The sequence below is a fragment of the Neovison vison genome, chromosome 14, assembly GCF_020171115.1.
Source record: "Neovison vison isolate M4711 chromosome 14, ASM_NN_V1, whole genome shotgun sequence".
NCBI classification, from domain to species: domain Eukaryota; kingdom Metazoa; phylum Chordata; class Mammalia; order Carnivora; family Mustelidae; genus Neogale; species Neogale vison.
The window spans coordinates 17,308,280-17,326,042 of record NC_058104.1 but is presented as its reverse complement, the minus strand read 5'-3'; the positions used below and the strand labels follow the sequence as shown (position 1 = coordinate 17,326,042).

General features: G+C 58.8%; 1 protein-coding gene and 1 pseudogene across 5 annotated transcripts in view; both read left to right on the top strand.

The window, feature by feature from the left end:
• The first annotated feature begins 974 nt into the window (after positions 1-974).
• LOC122895520 lies at positions 975-1,478 on the top strand (annotated as a pseudogene).
• A 2,111-nt stretch (positions 1,479-3,589) lies between these two features.
• The window catches only part of ABCA3 (ATP binding cassette subfamily A member 3), a 37,611-nt gene continuing 23,437 nt past the window's right edge, over positions 3,590-17,763 (top strand). Inside the window, exons 1-9 of one of the 5 annotated variants that reach the window (XM_044234182.1) lie at positions 3,590-3,628; positions 9,805-10,013; positions 10,896-11,139; positions 11,744-11,839; positions 12,016-12,280; positions 13,345-13,472; positions 14,097-14,262; positions 15,980-16,239; positions 17,461-17,577. In XM_044234182.1, the coding sequence (XP_044090117.1) occupies positions 11,786-11,839; positions 12,016-12,280; positions 13,345-13,472; positions 14,097-14,262; positions 15,980-16,239; positions 17,461-17,577 (990 nt within the window). In that variant the 5' untranslated portion in view covers positions 3,590-3,628; positions 9,805-10,013; positions 10,896-11,139; positions 11,744-11,785. The other 4 variants (XM_044234181.1, XM_044234183.1, XM_044234180.1 and 1 more) reach the window with 4 other exon arrangements.

The window sequence follows — 17,763 nt, the reverse complement described above, 5'->3', positions numbered from 1 at the left end:
CCCCTGTACAAGTGTATATCTAAATATGTCAGCCAACTTCTGCAATGACAAGGTTTACTGCCTTTTGTAAAGCCCTATGTTTTCCTTGAGCATCACCTTAATTTTTGCCATCAATCTTGAGAAATGTCTGAGCCACGGGAACCCCAAGGAGTATCCCCTGTAATGAATGACCTGGTATGTTTTCACAATATGTGAGTGTGAGTAATTTACCTCCCAGAGACTGTCAGGAGTCCAGGAGCCCGAACATCGGAACACCTGGGCTCCAGTCCCACATCTACTGTGTGACTTTGGATAAATTATGTCCCTTAACTGGGCCTCCACTTGGAAGAATACCAGCTATACCGTCTAGGTTTGGTGAGCCTTGAGCAAAAGAGTGACTGTTGAGGATCCATCCGAAGGGCTCACCCCTTGTGGGCTGTCGTTTGTGACCACGTGTCTGGAGCCTAGAATGTTCCCACAGAACGTCTTCCTTCGCCAGTGGCCTTGTACCCTCTAGGTTCATGACTGCGGTGACTAATCATAATTACCACACAAGCACCCTAACAAGGTCAAGAGCAAATGTTCATTCACTACTCTGTAGGCATCTCTCGGTCAGTGCAGTCCTTCCTCCTGGTCCCCACCTTCACCTTCCATCTGAGGGAAGTCTGACCCAGCCCCGCTCCATTCCTGGATTGGGTCACGCAGAACCCTTCCAGGTTTAGAAGGGCTGTGGGGAAATTGCAAGGTGGAACCAGTATGAGTTGGAGATGGCAAAGACTGGTTCCTGAAAGAGGAAAGAGTGAGGAAGACTCCGGTCAGCGAGGTTCATAGAGTTTCTGAGCAGAAACCTGGGCTGGGGGCGGGGGTGAGGGCTGTGAGCGACGATGGGGAGAGATGGTATTTTAAGATGCTCGCCACAGCTTTCGCCACCCAGGAGCCTTCCGGCCCAGCCGTCCGTCCGGCCCTCGCGGTCCCCGCCCCTCCTGCGTCCCGGGAGCCGGCTCGCTCCTGAGCCGCGCGCGGTGCGACCGGGCATGTCCCGCTACGAGCTGGCTTTGATCCTGAAAGCCATGCAGCGGCCAGAGACTGCTGCTGCTTTGAAACGTACGCTAGAAGCCCTGATGGACAGAGGGGCGATAGTGAGAAACTTGGAAAATCTGGGTGACCGAGCGCTGCCTTATAAGATTTCCGCCCACAGCCAGCAGCACAGTAGAGGAGGGTATTTCTTGGTGGACTTTTATGCACCAGCCACAGCTGTCCAGAGCATAATGGAACATTTGTCCCGAGACATTGATGTGATTAGACCGAATGTTGTAAAACACCCTCTGACCCAGGAAGTGAAAGAGTGTGTGAGGGGATTGTCCCTGTCCCACTCGAAGAAAAACTGTATTCCACAAAGAAGAGGAAGTGAGAAGATTTACCACATTTTAGCTTTGTATTTAATTCTCTCACTTTTGAGTGCCATGGATTAAAAATTTACAAACTTGAAAAAAAAAAAAGATGCTCGCCACACATTAATAATCCACTCTTCCACCTCCACTATAACTGTTTTCAGTTGGGTTTTCCATTGTTGGGTTTGGGGGTTTTATTTGCTTCACGGCTGTCTGCTCCGTGAAGACCAGGCTGGTAAGTCCCCGCTAGGCTCACCTGGGACTACCACTTCCTTAGTGCTTATGTGTCAGGCATCGGGATAAGCATTTACTCCTTTTCCCATTTGACCCGAAAACAAAATCCTTCTGAGTTTGGTACTATTACTAGTCTATTAGCATCCTGACTTGAGGGACAGGAGATGGCGGCTCAGAGCTGTCAAATGACACGCCGGCACTAGTCCAGGGGCCAGGTCCAGAGCAAAGCCAGGACATCTGACCCCTCATTCAACAAATATTTACCGGGTGACTCCTCTCTGCCAGGCACTCCAGGACCCTGAGATGTTGTGGTGAGCTAGACATGTCCCTTTCCTCATGGAGCCCACCTTCTGGTGAAGGAGACGGAAAAGAGGCCAACAAAAGCCCAGGTAAACAGCACCGCTTCAGACGGTAACAGGGAGACCCTCTATCGCTAATCCAGTGTCTTGGGGTGGCAGGGACCGAAGCTTCCCTACTCGGGTCATTACTTTACGGTTGGATCCGCGGCGTCCTGGTCGCAGAGGTGTGCGGGGCGCGGCAGGTGCGGCCACCCCAAGTGCGCCCCGGGAAGCGCTGACGCAGCCAGCGTACAGGGACGATCCCAGAGCCGTAGGCCCCTGGCGCGGCGCTCAGTCTGGGCGCTGGGGACCCGAGGGGGTCGGCCCGCAGCGACTGTTGGCCCTGGCCCTGCGCCGCTGCCGCCCACGAGACTCCAGCCCAGGCCCCTCGCCCAGTCCCGCCCCGCCCCTGCCACGCGACCTCACCAACCCCCAGGTGACCCCAACCCGGCCTCAGGACCCTCCGGTCCCACCTGATCCCTGCCTGGTCTCGTGACCTCTCCGCAGCAGGTGACTCTCCCCCACCCACGGTGGCCGCAGCCCAGCTTCAGGCCCCTCTCCGCTGCAGGTGCCCCCACCCCCAACCCGTATCCCTAGCGTCTGAGGTGGCCCCGGCCCGGGCAGAGCTCCCCAGTAGCCCCCGTGAAAGCAATGAGTCACTGAGACTCGTCAGGGCACACGGACTGTGCACACGCCAAACCACGGCTGGCAGAGCAGGCCCGCCCGCGGGGCGGGGGGCGTCCGGGCGCGGCAGGCAGCCCGGACCGCGGCGCGCGCTCGGTGCAACGCGGCCCCTCTCGGCGCTCGCCTCCCGCCAACCCGGGCCCGCGGTTCCCGTTTTATCGTTCGCAGCGGCACCAGCAAGAAGCGACCCGGGTCAGGCTAGCCCTGCGAAACACGGCGACCTTAAGCTCTGCCCCAGGACCAGACCGGCTCTGTCCGCTCAGGGGCTCCGCAAGGCTCGTCTCCGTCTGTTTCTGATTTTAGCAACCCTAACCCACGACCTCCCAGCTCAGGTGGCCCCCACCTGGCCTCATGGCCCCCAGGCCCTCCCGCCCTTCTGAACTCCGCCCCGTGACCCTGGACACACCGCAGGATGCTGGGCTTTCCAACCCGCCTGGCCGTTTTCTAGAAAGTTCCGCACCCTCCTCCCAGCACCCCTGGGCCTCCCCGCCGCCCGGCAGTCCGCACCAGGTCCGAGGGGGCCAGTCGCTCTCCCTCGCGACACAGGGGACCGCGCCCAAAGAAGTGCAGTGCTAGAGGGAACCGCTAGGGCAGGCGTCTGCTCCAGCCGCTCCAAAGGGCAGGTGGATGCAGCAGCCCCGCCCCGCCCTGGGGTCCGGCGCCCCCTGCCGGCCGTGCGGCGGTGCGGCGGTGCGGGGGCACTGCGCAGGCGCGGGCGGGGCGGAGAGCGGCGGGGCGGGGCGTCGGGCGGGCCGGGCACCCGCAGGGCTGGCCCACTGCGCACGCGCGAGCCGGCCGGCGCGCCCCCTGCAGGAGCCTGCGCCGCCGGGTCAGCACCCGCTCCTGTTTGCAGGCGCCCCCTCCCCGCCTGGCTGCCCAGCTGCTATCAGCACGGGCCGTCGGTGTCGCCGCCGCCGCGAGGCCGAGCGCAGCCGGGCCCGAGGCAGGGGACCCCGCGAGAGGGCAGCGCGCCGGCCGCCGCCGCCCTGGCGCCGAGGGTCGGTGAGTGCCGCCGGGACCCGCCGCGCGCGCTCGCTTGCTCCCGGGGCTCGCGGCTCCGGGCCGCCCTCCTCCCGGCCGTCCTGCCCCCGCGGCCGCACCCCGCTTGACCGGCCTGCCCCGGGCCCCCCACCCTCTCTCCCGCGCGCCGCCCCGCCCCGCCCGACAGGTGCACCTCGGCGGGGCCGCAGCGCCAGGCCGCCCTGACTCACGCTTGCCCTCCGACCGAGCCTCTGGGCGTGTCCCCCTCCCCGCGGGCGGCTTCCTCCGCGAACCCTGGAGCTGGACGCGCCGCGGCACCCTTTGTGCCGAGCCGGGAGGGTGGCCCTGTTGGCATTCGTCCGGCAGGCAGGCACTCGGGGCGCCCGCCCGGTAGAGCCTTGCAGCCGCCAGGCCGGGAGCGCAGAACAGGGCCGCTGGGATGCTGCTGGCTCATCCCTCGTGCAGATTTCCCGGGTGGGTGGGAGTGCTTCCCACCCCGGAGTCCGGCCTGCGCCCAGCCCTTCACTCCGGGGAGGCAGAATGGGGGGGCCAGTGCTCCAGTGCTCGTGGTGGGAGCTCAGCGGCGGGCAGAAAGGGGGGGACGCTTGGTCTAGGTGGAGAGGCCTGCAACAGCCCTCAGTAACCTTTGGGGTCCGTGGTCAGTGGGTCCGTAGTGTGAGTTTGCGTTTACACCGGATCCGGCATTCACACACTACCCTGTAGCCTCATGAGGGCAGGGCCTGTCTCCTGTACTTGGTGCACACTTGGTGTGCGAACCAGAATCCCCCGCCTCACTTCCTTGGACGTGGCCTAAAGAAAGCCCATTGCCTTATCGGGTATTTCTGTTTGATGACCCCTCTGCCTGCTGCACTGTGAGCCCACTTACTGGCCAGCCTGGGTCTGGTCAGGGCGTGGGTTCCCAGAACAGAGCCTGAGCCTGGCACAGAACAGGGGATGGAGAAACGCTTGTTGAATGGGTGGCTGACAGCCCGTGACAGAGCAGGGACCCGGGCAGGGTTCAAGTGAGTCAGGCTGGTTTTTTTCTCCTGAGCAATGGTGTCATTCAATTCTGAACAGTTGGGTGCTGCCTTGGGTAAACTTAAAAAGATCAAGGCCCCTTTCCCCTAGAAAGTTTGCATCGAGGGAAAATAAGAAAAATGGATGCCCTGGGAATCTCCTCGCTCTTCTTCTTCTTTTTTAATTGCACACTCGGTCATCATATTTGGCACACAGGATGACATCGTTCCATCTCTGGTGATCTCCCCTCATGCTGATGAGACAGCCGTTTGCAACAGGAGAGATCAGCTCAGGGGCTTTTTAAAAAACACTAGCTTTACAAGGTGCATGTGCCGGTCTCATGGGAACCTGTTCTGACTTAGTCTAAACCGGGAAGGCCAGGAAGACTCCCCACTTGACTGTCTCTTCTCCAGCCCAGCTTCCCAAGACGACAGTAGACTTGTCTGCTAGTGAGTCGGTGGAGGGGAAAGAAAACATTCTAGGACTCAGGGGAGAAGGATGGGCAAGACTCTGGGCATGATGGAAAGATGAACTGGATGTGGTCCCTTCTCTTGGGGACCTTAGGATAGAGCTAAAGGGAATGATTGATTCACAAGTAACTGTAGCATCAGACAGAATGAGACAAGTGCCCCCTTGAGACATCAGAGAAGCTGCTTCCAGCTTGTTGGGATGGCTTCCAACAAGAGCAGAAGGTCTCAACCCTGGCTGCATGGTGGCGGCATCCCGGGGCAGGTCCCATGACCAGGCCAGAGCGCAGGATCTTCGGGGGGTGGGCCTCTGATGTCAGCTTCTGTCTTAAAGCATTCCCCCCCACAGAAGATTCTGTTGTGCAGCCAGGGTGAAGAATCCTTGGGCTGGGGTTATCCAGGCCTGCTTCACAGCAGGACTGGGACTGGACTAGGAAATGATATTGCAAGAAGACAAAACCCCAGGAGACCCAGGCCCCCTTGGGAAAGCATGGGGCGTGTCAGCCCCCTTCCCCAGGAGTGGCTCAGATTTGGAGTCAACAGGCAGACTGGTACCTTTGCAGGAGCCGAGTAATACGCTTGCTGCAAAAACCCATGGTTACCTGTCCCCAGGGATCTCCAGTCGCCTCATTACCTCCTTTCCTACACCCAGAGAGGCAGAGCAGCTTGCAGGACAGGAGTGGGACCGAGGCTCCAGCTGGGGTGAACAAAGCAGGAGGCGGCACAGATTTTGTGGAAATCTCTCCTCATAGCTTCCCTTGGGCCACACCGCTGCCTTAAAAATGCACCCCCCCCCAGCCCCTGTGAGGAGCTTCATTGTGAACTCGGAGCCATATGACCCCAAGGAGACAGCTCTCCCAGCCCTGGACCGGGCAGGTGGTGGTGGTGAGCGCAAGGCCAGCAAACGGGGTCTCTGGGTGGGCCTCCGATACAAGTGACCACAGCCTTGAACCCAGCCTCCTGGGGCTCCCGGACCATGACCAGGCCTCAGGGATTTGTTCCCACCTCATCCGTGCAAGGGCCACTGTGTAAATATGTTGTCCACAAGCTTTTTCTTGCATGCTGCTATGTGTGAGAGAATTTGAGTTTGCACCCCCATATGTTTCATTTAGTTATTTATAAAATAAAGCCATGTACTACCACACCAAATATCGTGGGCACAGAAACACACACACATACGGACCTCTTAAAGGGACAAGAAGCGAAGTGAACACGGTCACTTTGTCCAACGTATTACTGCCACTAGGTCAGTCATTAAAACACAGGCTGTTTTAGTTTTTTTTAAGAAGTCTGTATGCCCATTATGGGCTCAAACTCAACGTCTCCAGGAGCAAGAGTCACACACCCCAGCGATGGCACCAACTGGGCGCCCCATCCCGTATGCTGTTTTTCGAAGAAAGCCGTGTGAGCAAGCCTGGACCCCATTTATAAAGTCCTGGTGAACCCTGAGTTCTTGTCTGAAGGTCTGGTTCCGGGTTCTGTTTACTTCAGTTCCGCGTTCTGGCAGTGTCGCCAGTAGACCCCACAACCCTCTTGAAGCCACACAGACTGTGCTGGGAGCCCAGGACTTGGCTTTCATTCACTCCCCCTCGCCAGTCCCGCAAGGGCGCTTGCTGCTGGGGCAGGGGGTGGGCGGTGCTAAGCGTTTAAGTGTTTAGGGGCTGCTGGTGCAGGTGGAGCATCTGGCCTTGGGATGCTCTTGGCGTGTGCATGTGCATGTGCCTGTGGATGGCGCTGCCCCCGGGCTCCGCACACCCCGTTTCATAAATGCTCTATACCTAGCCCAGGGTATTTCGAAAAGCCGCAACTCTCACTCATTGCCTTTTCTTGAAGGCACAGAATTGAGTGTTTCGGCTTAAAAGAAATGAGCTAGCGGAGATGCAGCCGCAGTCCGTGGTCGTGGAGAGAAAGGAAAAGGACCTCCAGATCTGGAACATTCGTTGAAAGAAAATACATATTTCCGTCCTAAGTTCCAAGTCCCAAGATGACCGGTGACCCCTCCTGTCCCCAGGGGTATTCACAGTCACTTCCCAAATCCCTACGAAGTACCATAACGCTTTAGCCGTGATTTTGTGTGTTTTCATTCCACCCAAACATCCTATCCTGCGTCCCATGAAGTCCGGCATGCGTGCGAGGCTTAAACTAAACCAGCGGGCGAGGGCCACTGTCCCTGCCAGGGTGCGTGACCGCCAACAAGCCAGCAGGCGTGCCAGAGTCCCTCCTTACTGAGTATCAGTAAAGCCAACTTCCCCCTCATTTCTGGAGAAAAATACTTCTGAGTGCCGTTTCTCACCACTCCTCTCCTCCAGCAGATGGTGTCGCGCAGCCCGCTTGGAGGCCAGGGGTGGGCCTCGCTGGCGGGCACCACGCTCTGTAAACGCGCTTTCAGCCTATGCTGTACGGCGCGAACTGGTATTTAGACTTTGCCTGTGCAGAATCCACTGAAATAGACATTTTCACATGTTTCCTTTGCACCCTCCCAAATTCCCTCCCCCGAAAGAAGAGATCATGGGCTGGGAAAACAATCAAACCCCAAAAAACCACCTGGAGAGCAGCTTTACTGCCCGTGTGGAGCCCCCCCCCCTTCTTGGCACAGCATCCAAGGCCTTGGTCGGCTTCCCTTTCTGGCTTATTTCCCACTGCATCCTGACCAGGTGCTCGGAACCACCAGCTGTTCCCTGCACATGCTCTTCACCTCCCCTCCCGGCCACCAGGACACTGGACATTGGTCTCCTGTGTCGCCCACTCCCTGGAGCCTTCCCAGAGCCTCCCCCGTGTCGCAAGTGTGCGCGCATACACACACGCGCACACACACACACGCCTTCTGTCCTCCAGAACCTCATGCTGCCTCCTCTGGCTCGGGCTACAGCACTCACGGTACACGGACGTGTTCGCAGCCCGTGGGCGTCTTGGGTTGGGTGTGTTACGATTTCCATTTCCACCCCATCAGCACCTCTCACACAGCAGGCACCGGGCAGGTGTCTGCGGGAGGAATCAATGCCTTTCTGTCTTGCGTGTCATAGAAGACCGCAGATTCCACCCACAAGTGTTAAGTACCTATCTGGAGTGGACACACAGGGACCTTTACTACCACTCGCTGTTGTGGACTCCCTGGGTCGATAAGGAAATGCTTTCCCAGCTGAACGGGGTCCTCACCAATCTCAGTCCTCAGGAAAAGCACCAAGGCCTGGCCAGCGCCACCCGTAAGGCCCTACCTCTATTCCACGTCCGTGGAAAGAGGGCAGAGCTGGGCTTGTCTGCCGCCGCGTGATGTGTGGAGGCCTGGCTTTGTGGAGACCCCTCATGTGGGACCGTGAGGTCGTGGAGACCCCATGCCATCCTCCAGGCCTGGACAGACTCAGGCGTCCCTGGAAGGAGATGCACTGAGCTTAGGATGTGACGGGAACTCGTCACCGAACAGGGTGCGTACCCTGCACAGGGCCCTGTCCATGTCCACTCGCTGGCCTCGGAGCCTCCTTGGGTGCAACTTCTCTAGAAGCATGAACGCCCCTCTGTTCCTTGTATGCTGAAACAAAGTCCTGTTTGGTGTGGGCACATGGACAGTGGACGACAGGTTCAAGCCAGTAATGAAAAAGCCACTGGTGGGGAAGTGGAGGTGTCCGGGCTCTGAGCGTGTACCCCGGCGGCTGTGGGTGCTTCCCGCTGGCACGACCCGTACCTCTTGAACTCATGGAAGTTACTGGAAAAGCCCTCATCGGAGGAATCCTGTGTGTCACCACAAGAGCTCCCCGAAACCAGCAGGCCACAGGCCACAGGACGCACTCACTCTGGACTAGTTCAGTTGTTTACTTAAAAAGCAAACACTGAAACACTCCACACTTTGTGTAATGTTTAATATTTTAACAGTGAGCAAACAAGCCTTTTAGGAGTGGAGGGGGTGGGGGGAAGCTTTCCCTTCCCTTCCTGGCTTTGTCCCTAGAGGAGTGAAGTGAGTCCTGGAGGGGAAGTCCTCAGCCGCTCAGTGGCCCCCTCCTGAGTGTTTGCCTTAGAGTAGGAGGCGCGGGGCTGGCTCTGCCTGGCGGTCATCCCTTCTTCTGCAGACCCTGGACCTCAATGTCAAGTGTTTTGAGGAACTTTCAACTTCCTGTCCCGTTGTACATTTGCTTTCATAACCACAAAACTGTCTAGATTTTGTAATTCTGGGAATCGCCTTTAAATTCCTTTCTGCTCAAACAGAACAGATGCGGGTAAGGCGTGCGGTGGGACTTGGGCTGCAGCCTGGCACACACGAGGCAGCCAGCCGGGTGCTGGAAGGAGGCTGAGGGGTACCCCCGCAGGTGGTGGGGTGCAGGGAAGAGTTTCTCTTGTTCATGTCTAACGTGACACAGTGGGAGCGACGCATACAATTTTATGAAGGTTTACTACTTTTCGGATGACACAGGGCTAGAAACGTGTTCTGGCTCGTGACTTTCTTGCTGTGTGACCAGGGCCAGGTCCTTCCTCTTCCTTTCTTCGTGCTTAAGAAGAGTGGTGATGGCAGAAGCCAGGGCTGGGTGAGCCCGTCTAACGGGAAAGCTCCTCATATTTCCACGTATCAGTTGGGAACAAAGACCCATCCCCTACAGTCTGTTTCCTTGCATCCGTATTTCTTTGTTGTCGGATCTGCTCTGTTTCAAGGAACACACTTGCGATCTGCTCACTTTCTAACTTGGTAAAAAGGTTTTTTTGTTTATTTTTCAAATTATGCTCTAGCGCCGTCCCTTTGCCCAGAGGTGCCGGGAGAGTCATGCCAGCGAGTCCCGGGCCCCTCCTGATGTCCCGTGAGGCATCCGTCACCCCGCTGCACTCAAGAGGCCCACAGGCCCCACCCCAAGGCCCTGGTCACAGAGCCGCCTCCTTCCGGCCAGTCCTGCCATAGCCCCGGAGGGAGACCACGGCCAGGAGCCTCTTCCAGGACCCAGGTCAGTGCATGGGTGCTGCTTGGCCTCATAGGGACTCTGGGAACACAGTTGGTCTGTCTTTCTGTCCTCCCCACTCCTCGGGACAGAGAGACGAGAGTAAGCACAGGGATGTGTCCTTTCCTGGCCAGACTTTGCCAGAAGTCTGACCAGCGGTCTTATTTGAGCTGTGACCTTTTTGTATTTCCCTCTCAGGAAAGGAAGAAGGTTCACCCCGGCCAGGCCAGGGCGCATCATGGGGGTGGCGGGCCCAGAGGGAGGCACTGCCTTCCCCTCTTGGCTTGAACCACTTCTAGAAACCTTTTAAAACCACAGGTCCTCGAGAGTCTTATTTCTTTTTATCCTTTTATATACTTTCTGTGTGTTTATGAACTGTCCACAGCTGATTTTATGACACTTTATGCACCTTGTGAATTTTGGAAGAATTTGGAACATTTATTAAGTGGCTACTTAACAACGTTTCATTCTCCTTTAGCTTTAATCTCTTCTCATTTTAACCACTTGGTTAATTACAAGCATATTTGAGGTTAATTTGTAAAAAAAAAGTTATGTTCTCTACGAATATTCACTGAGTACCCTTTAACGCGAATTCTGAGCAACTATCATCCGACAGGGACGGCCACATCTTCTCTTAAAAAGCAAGAGTTTCATTTTAAAAAGAGCTTCCGTGGAAACGACTTGTAACCCATTGGGTCCAAATGTAAAGTTGGTCTTTGGAAAAAATCGAAGAGCTCTCACTCAAGGCAGGTCCTCTAGGCCGGCCGTGCGGTCAGCGTGCTGGTGTTCTCTAAGGGTCGTGCTCCCTTGACCTGCCTGGCAGACAGCGTGGGGCTGCTGAGCTCTGACCCTCCCAGGTGCATCACACAGGCTTCTTCCCCCTTGCAGGACTGTGAGCACCAGGGGACTCTCTCCACTCCCCAACACTGTGCCCTCGCCTCTGTGTGGTCGGGAACCAGCAGCTCTCTGGAGAGGGGCCCACCACCTCCGCCACTCACGTGCCCACCCTGGGTGGGCGCGGCCCTGTCTGCCCCCAGCCTTCATGCCCGCAGCCTCGGGCCCACGGTGCAGCCGTGTCCCGGGCACCGTGGGGTCTTCCTGAACTCATTCAGACCACCTCCTTCTGCAGCAGGTGGGTGTCTCACGCACGCGGGAGACCTGTCTCTGCCAGGTTTAAACACAAGACCTCTACGTGATATGGGACAGATTTCCTCTTGAGGAAAACGACTGCTGTCACGTGGAGGGCTGCATACCAGCCCTCATGGTTAAAGCAGGAAAAACTGGTCCTGAGAGTTCATGGCAGGAGAGCAGGGGCCATCGTTCCGCCCATGTGTCTGCCTACCACGTCCTGTCCGTGGGTCAGCCCGGCTGGCAAGGGCCCCCTCCTGGGCCTCTCCTCCCCGCCCCGCAGCTCTCTGCCAGCCAAGTCTGCTTTCACCACGACCGTGGCCGTGGCCGAGGTGGCCAGTTGGTGGGGAGGGGCGATGCACAGGGAGGAAGCACGTTCATCCGGACCACAGGGGATGCCTGCGTGGGTTTACAGCAGCATGAGTGCCCCGCCAGCAGCATGTGGCCCCTAGAGCCTGTCACTGAGGGTGTGTCTGGGGAGGAGGTGAGCACACTTTCTCCGTGAGCTGACGGAGCCGAGCTGGTATCTTTCTCTGGTGGCAGCCAGGAGGTGGGGACACAGGAGGAGGCCTTGTGTCTGAAGGGGGGTCTCCCACCCCGGCCCCCAGGTGCACTGCGGCTGCCTCCCCAGCCTCCCAGGCAGCCCGAAGATGGCTGTGCTCCGGCAGCTAGGGCTCCTGCTCTGGAAGAACTACACAGTGCAGGTAGGTGCGTGCCCCGGTGTGCCTGGGCCCCAGGAGGGGTGTCCTGAGGGCAGATAGACACGCGCCCTGGTGTGGCCGGGTCCTAGGAAGGGCGTCCCGAGGGCGGGCCCAGCCCAGCACCCCCCCACCCCCCGGCCTTGTGCTCCCTGAGCCAGAGCCTCCCCTTCCTCTTCTAGAAGCGCAAGGTCCTGGTGACCGTCCTGGAGCTCTTCCTGCCCTTGCTGTTCTCGGGGATCCTGATCTGGCTCCGCTTGAAGATCCAGTCGGAAAACGTGCCCAATGCCACCGTCTACCCCGGCCAGTCCATCCAGGAGCTGCCCCTGTTCTTCAGCTTCCCCCCGCCGGGCGACGCCTGGGAGCTTGCCTACGTCCCGTCCCAGAGCGACGCCGTCAAGACCATCACGGAGATGGTGCGGAGGGCGCTGGTCATCAACATAAGAGGTGACGTGTCCTTGGGGTTCCGTCCCATCCAGCTGTGGGGGAGCGAACCCGGGTAAGCGCCGGTGGCCAGACTCAGCATCTGCCCTTGTTGGAGGGCCACTTTTTTTTTTTTTTTTTTTTTTTTTAAGATTTTGTTTATTTGACAGAGAGAGAGATCACAAGTAGACAGAGAGGCAGGCAGAGAGAGGGGGAAGCAGGCTCCCCATGGAGCAGAGAGCCCAACGCGGGGCTCGATCCCAGAACCCTGAGATCATGACCCAGGCCAAAGGCAGAGGCTTTAACCCACTGAGCCACCCAGGTGCCCCTCCCGGGTCACTCTTTATGAAATGGCACCAGGCTTGTGAGGGCCAAGTGGAGCCACATAGGCGACCGCTAGATCGTCACGGGCTCTGGAGTTGCCCCTAGTTCATGGTGGGGACAGCTCTGGAATTCCATGGGTCATCCCAGAACCCTTCCTGGGATGTGCTTTTGGGGGGATGGTTCTAGAAAAAGGCATTGGGAAGCACGTTGAGCGACATGTCTGGTACACACAGCTGTCTGTCCCCTGGCCTCGCGCTTTGCTTCCAGGATAAAAAGTGTCCATGTTTTTCCCGCCTCTTCTTTGGCATAAGTCATCTGTGGTCTATTGAGTGCCACGTGGCAGAAAAGGCTCAGGGGAGGTTCTCCACCCTCGTGGAGCGATGGCAGGAAAGCCCTTTACATGGTGTGGGGTCTGGTGACAGAGAAACTATGTGACGTACGACATTAGTGTCCACTCCCATCTTCAAGGCACCCCACGTGGCCCGAGACAGAGGCCCCCCCATGCAGGGAGGCCACCCTGGAGGGTGTGGACCAGCCCTGCCCCCAGCTTTCCCCAGAAACCCCGCCCCCCGATGGCGGGTGCCTTCCGTCTCCTCAGCAGCCAGTCTCTCTGCCCCCATCCGCAAAAGCCTCCTGCACTCTGAAGACAAGGTTACAAAGCCCTAGAGAAACCTGGACATTTGCCGTCTTTCACTGAAAATGATGTGAAATGGCCTGATTTCCAAGTAGAACAGGCCCTCCGGCAACTCTCGGCTCCCTCACAGCTCGCGGCTTTCCCTCCGAGAAGGACTTTGAGGACTACATCAGGTACGACAACCGTTCCTCCAACGTGCTGGCCGCCGTGGTGTTCGAGCACACCTTCAACCACAGCGCAGAGCCCCTGCCGCTGGCGGTGAGGACCCCCCACAGAGCCCCTCCCCTTCCCATCCCCTCGGCCCACCTGCGGGGCAACGCCTAGCTTGGCTGCGGGGGGCCCACATCACCCGCTGGGTCCCTGCCAAGGGCGCCCTGCTGCCGCTCTAGCCCGTCGGGCCCATGCTGCTGGGAAAGCCAGGAGAAGGCAGCCAGCCGCCTACTGCAGACCCCGTAGTCCTCCGGTGCGTCCCCTGTGCGCTGTCAGGTGGGCAGAGGGGAAGGGAGCGGACTCCAGCAGTAGAATTTCAGTGATTTAAAACACAAGAAGTATTCCTGCCTAATGCCATCAAGCCCAGGAAACAACGCAGCTCCTCTAGTATTATTCTGGGGACGCTCCCCTGGTGATCAGGGACACCTCAGGCACAGAGTTCCTGGAGGTAGACGGCAAGATGGGGCTGGTGAGAACACCCGGGGGACGCACCGCAGGGCTCCCTGTCCCCGCCCAGGGCAGGGCTGTTGGTGTGATGCTCAGGGACCCCGTGGACCTTGTGGGGGGTTGCGGGGGTGGGGAGGTCACTGTGACGAGCCCCTAACCTGTCTCTCCTTGGACACAACGTTTGTTTCTCTGTCAGAGCAGGCGGTTTTCTCTTTGTTCCTGTAGGTGAAGTACCACTTACGGTTCAGCTACACACGGAGGAACTACATGTGGACAGAAACAGGCTCCTTTTTCCTGAAAGAGACAGAGGGGTGGCACACCACTTCACTCTTCCCACTTTTCCCAAACCCAGGACCAAGGGAACCAGCGGCCCCCGACGGTGGAGAACCTGGTGAGAAGCCACGGCCATGCCCCTGGCCTGGGCTGCTGACAGGGGTGGTCACGGGGAACCCTCACCTTGCTTCTCTCTGCAGAAGTATCTCTTTAGGGCTGTTTGGTCTTCTTCCATGTCGAGGGAAAGCTCGCTCTGATGGGTTAAAACACTCCCAAGTCCGCAGAGGCACTTCTCCGCCTCCCGAGGTCGTGTGGTCCCAAAGGAAACCTGCGTCTCAGTCTCGGAGAGGCTGCAGTTGGCATCATGTCTGTGGGGTCGGCCTCACGCTTCCCTTCCCTCCCTGGCCTTGGCTATGTGCACTCGTACGGGCTTCGGGGGCTCTGTAGTCCTGGAGCAATTGTCTGACTGCGTGAGCGGGCCGCTGGCAGAAGCTGGCTCCTGGCTAACTGTGCCCCTCAGCGAATGTGTTGGTCTGTCCCATGAGGCCTGGGAAGGCAGCAGCATGTGTGTCTCCTCCAAAGCCCGGCTGCCCTCCTCGGACAGAGCTGGGGGTGAGCAGGGCCCCCTCCGTGGGTCCTGGGCGGCAGCAGGGTGTTACAGAGAACACAGGATCCCACCGTCTGCAGAAAGTAGAGTATGTTCACGTTTTGGTGGAAAGAACCAGGAATGTCCTGAGAGGAGCACCAGGCAGCTGGGTTGGTGGGCAGGAGGAAGGGAGGCAGCAGCCAGTGTTTAGAGACCATGGCCAGTGCCTGGGTCCTGCAGCAGGAGAGACCACCCACCTGTTCGTGAGGACCCTTTCACTAGGTACAAATTCGAAATTTGTCTAAAAAGGAAAACCAAGTAGGAGCCTAAGGAAAACATTCCAGCCGATGACCAGGGTCCACGTCTTTTTATGTGGAGGACTCATTAGTCCACACCAGTCTGAAGCACACACAGAGGGCTGAGCCGTGGCAGGGACGCAGGCCAGGGACACAGCACATGCTTGGCAGCCACTGCTGTTGTAGCCATAAACGTCTGGAGCCGGAGGGAGCCGTGGGTGCCCCTGTGTTGAGGTGGGGGGGCCGTACTGCTTCTGTCTTCTAGGGGCTGGGACAGAACCTGCTGGCCTTTCCGTGATAGAGATGTTGCATATCTTAATGGTCCCCGTATTTTATGAACAAGGGTGCTTGTGCCCATGTGCCCGTCTGTCCTCTGCTCGCCTGAGGCTGTGCCCGCTCCTTCCTCAGGCTCCCCATGGCAGGCTGGGCTCTGGACTGGGATCCTCACCCCCAGTCGGTCACTCCTCCCAGGCCTGTCTCACTGGCAGAGTTTTGTTACAGGGCACCTGGCAGGGGCATCAGAAAGGGCCAGCAGAGAGAGCACAGCACCTCACAGCCCTGAGTACTGGCCTTTGGACTGTGATGCCTCCCTCCAAGGCGCTAGCGCGGGGGGATGGAAGTAAGGCTGTGACTCAGCGGGCCTCGGGATAGTGGGTTACTGTTGAGTATCCTGGGGGGCTCGACATTATCACCGAGGTCCTCCAAAGTAGACGAGGGAGGCAGAAGAGAGGGCCAGACAGATGCCACCTGGCTGGCCTTGGGGGTGCGGGAGGGGGCCGTGAGTCAGAGATGAGGAGGACCCCTACAGGCCAAAAGACCAGGGTGCCCAGGGGGGTGCTAGGTGGTGTCGCTCCGTGGCCCCGAGCACCACGGAGACTGGTACGGCCCAGGGCGCACGGCTATGTTAGCAAGCCACACCCATGACGTGGCTTTTCCACTCGGCCCGCGCTCAGGGTACATCCGCGAGGGCTTCCTGGCCGTGCAGCATGCGGTGGACCGGGCCATCATGCAGTACCACGCCAACGCCTCCGCGCGCCAGCTGCTCGAGAAGCTCACCGTGACCGTGAAGAGGTTCCCCTACCCGCCCTTCATCTCGGACCCCTTCCTGGCGGCCGTCCAGTACCAGCTGCCGCTGCTGCTCGTACTCAGCTTCACCTACACGTCGCTCACCGCCATCCGGGCTGTCGTGCGGGAGAAGGAGACGAAGCTCAAGGTAGCCGTGCCCGGCGCGGCTTCCCACCGTCGGGCCGGTTGGGTGCAGGGGGGAGGGGTGTGGGGGCAGGCTGTGGCCCGGGCACTGAGCCACTTGAGCAACGGGCCGCGGAGTGAACGCCCACCATGGTGCCGGCTATCCTCAGGCTTCTGGGAACTCAAGCCCGGTGCACCCAGGTCCTTCACACCCTGCTGAAGCAGCCGTGCGTGGGCAGCGCAGTAGGGCCTGACACGCTGAAATGACCACGGCTCGGATGTGCTGGGTCAGGCAGGAGACAGCGTTGAACTAATTTCGATGGTTCGTTGATGTTTTGGCTGCGGCCAGTATAAAACACTAAATTATATGCCTACTCATCCGATTTCTGCGGAATACAGCCACCCCCAAGGCCGGACGCTTCAGGGGGCAGCCACACAGAAGGCCCGTTCACATTGCACAGGGCGAGCACAGCCATGGGTCCACACCACCAGGCCCAGGGGGACAGGGGTTAAGGGTTATGGAAGGGGTCGTTAACCAAGCACAGCTTGCCTTAAACCAAGCACAGCTGTGCAATAGCGTCACCCGTAAACTCACGTCGGCAGTGCTGCCGAAATGACCCAGATTTTATTTGAAGTTCTTCTTTGGCAGCAGCCACGACACTTAGAATATTCTCAGAGGTGCCACATCTGTGATCACGGGGGCTTGTGAGCTGCGGCAAGCTGGGTGCTGGGAGAGGGGCTGGGAGAGGGGACAGGGTGCTGTCTGCGTGGGCGCGGGACGTGACAGCGGCGCAGTGGTGACGTGAATGCAGTCGGCAGCAGATGTGAAATGGCTCAGAAGCAAACATTTATGCCCACAGATTCGTGGGTAAAACCAACATGGCAGATGTTCAGTGATGGTTGAATCTGAGTGGAGGACGGGAGCACGCTGGGTGAGGGGCGAAGTGGGCTCATCCTGCTGGGAGCCGGAAGGCCAGCCCAGGGGGCAGCACCTAAGACCAGGGAGACAGAGGAGGAGGGCAAGGGATGACGGCACAGGTGGACCGCATCTTCTGCCTGGCGTGTGCTGAGCCTGGGTCCCAGGCTGTCCCTCTGTCGTTCCTTCCTGGCCCCCGGGTGACACTGGGCATCCGTACAGACACACAGGCTCCAGACCACAGTGGCAGGCGTGTCGGAGCATGTGCATGTGGCCCTGTCACCAGGAGTGCATGCGCATCAGAGCCCGTGCGTGTGGCCCTCTCCCCAGGAGTACATGCGCATGATGGGGCTCAGCAGCTGGCTGCACTGGAGTGCCTGGTTCCTCCTGTTCTTCCTCTTCCTCCTCGTGGCCGTCTCCTTCGTGACCCTCCTCTTCTGTGTCCAGGTGAGTGTGGCCTTGTGGAGAATGTGGTAGTAGCGTGGACGGGAGAGCCAGAGGCGCCCCAGCACCCCGGGCAACCCCCGGCCTTGGCTCAGGGCTTTCAGGGTGCCTCAGCCCTTCTCCCACCCTCGCCGGTTTTGTTGGAGACGGGTGACCTTTAAGGTGTCCCGGTCTTGTCCCCGCTTCCCG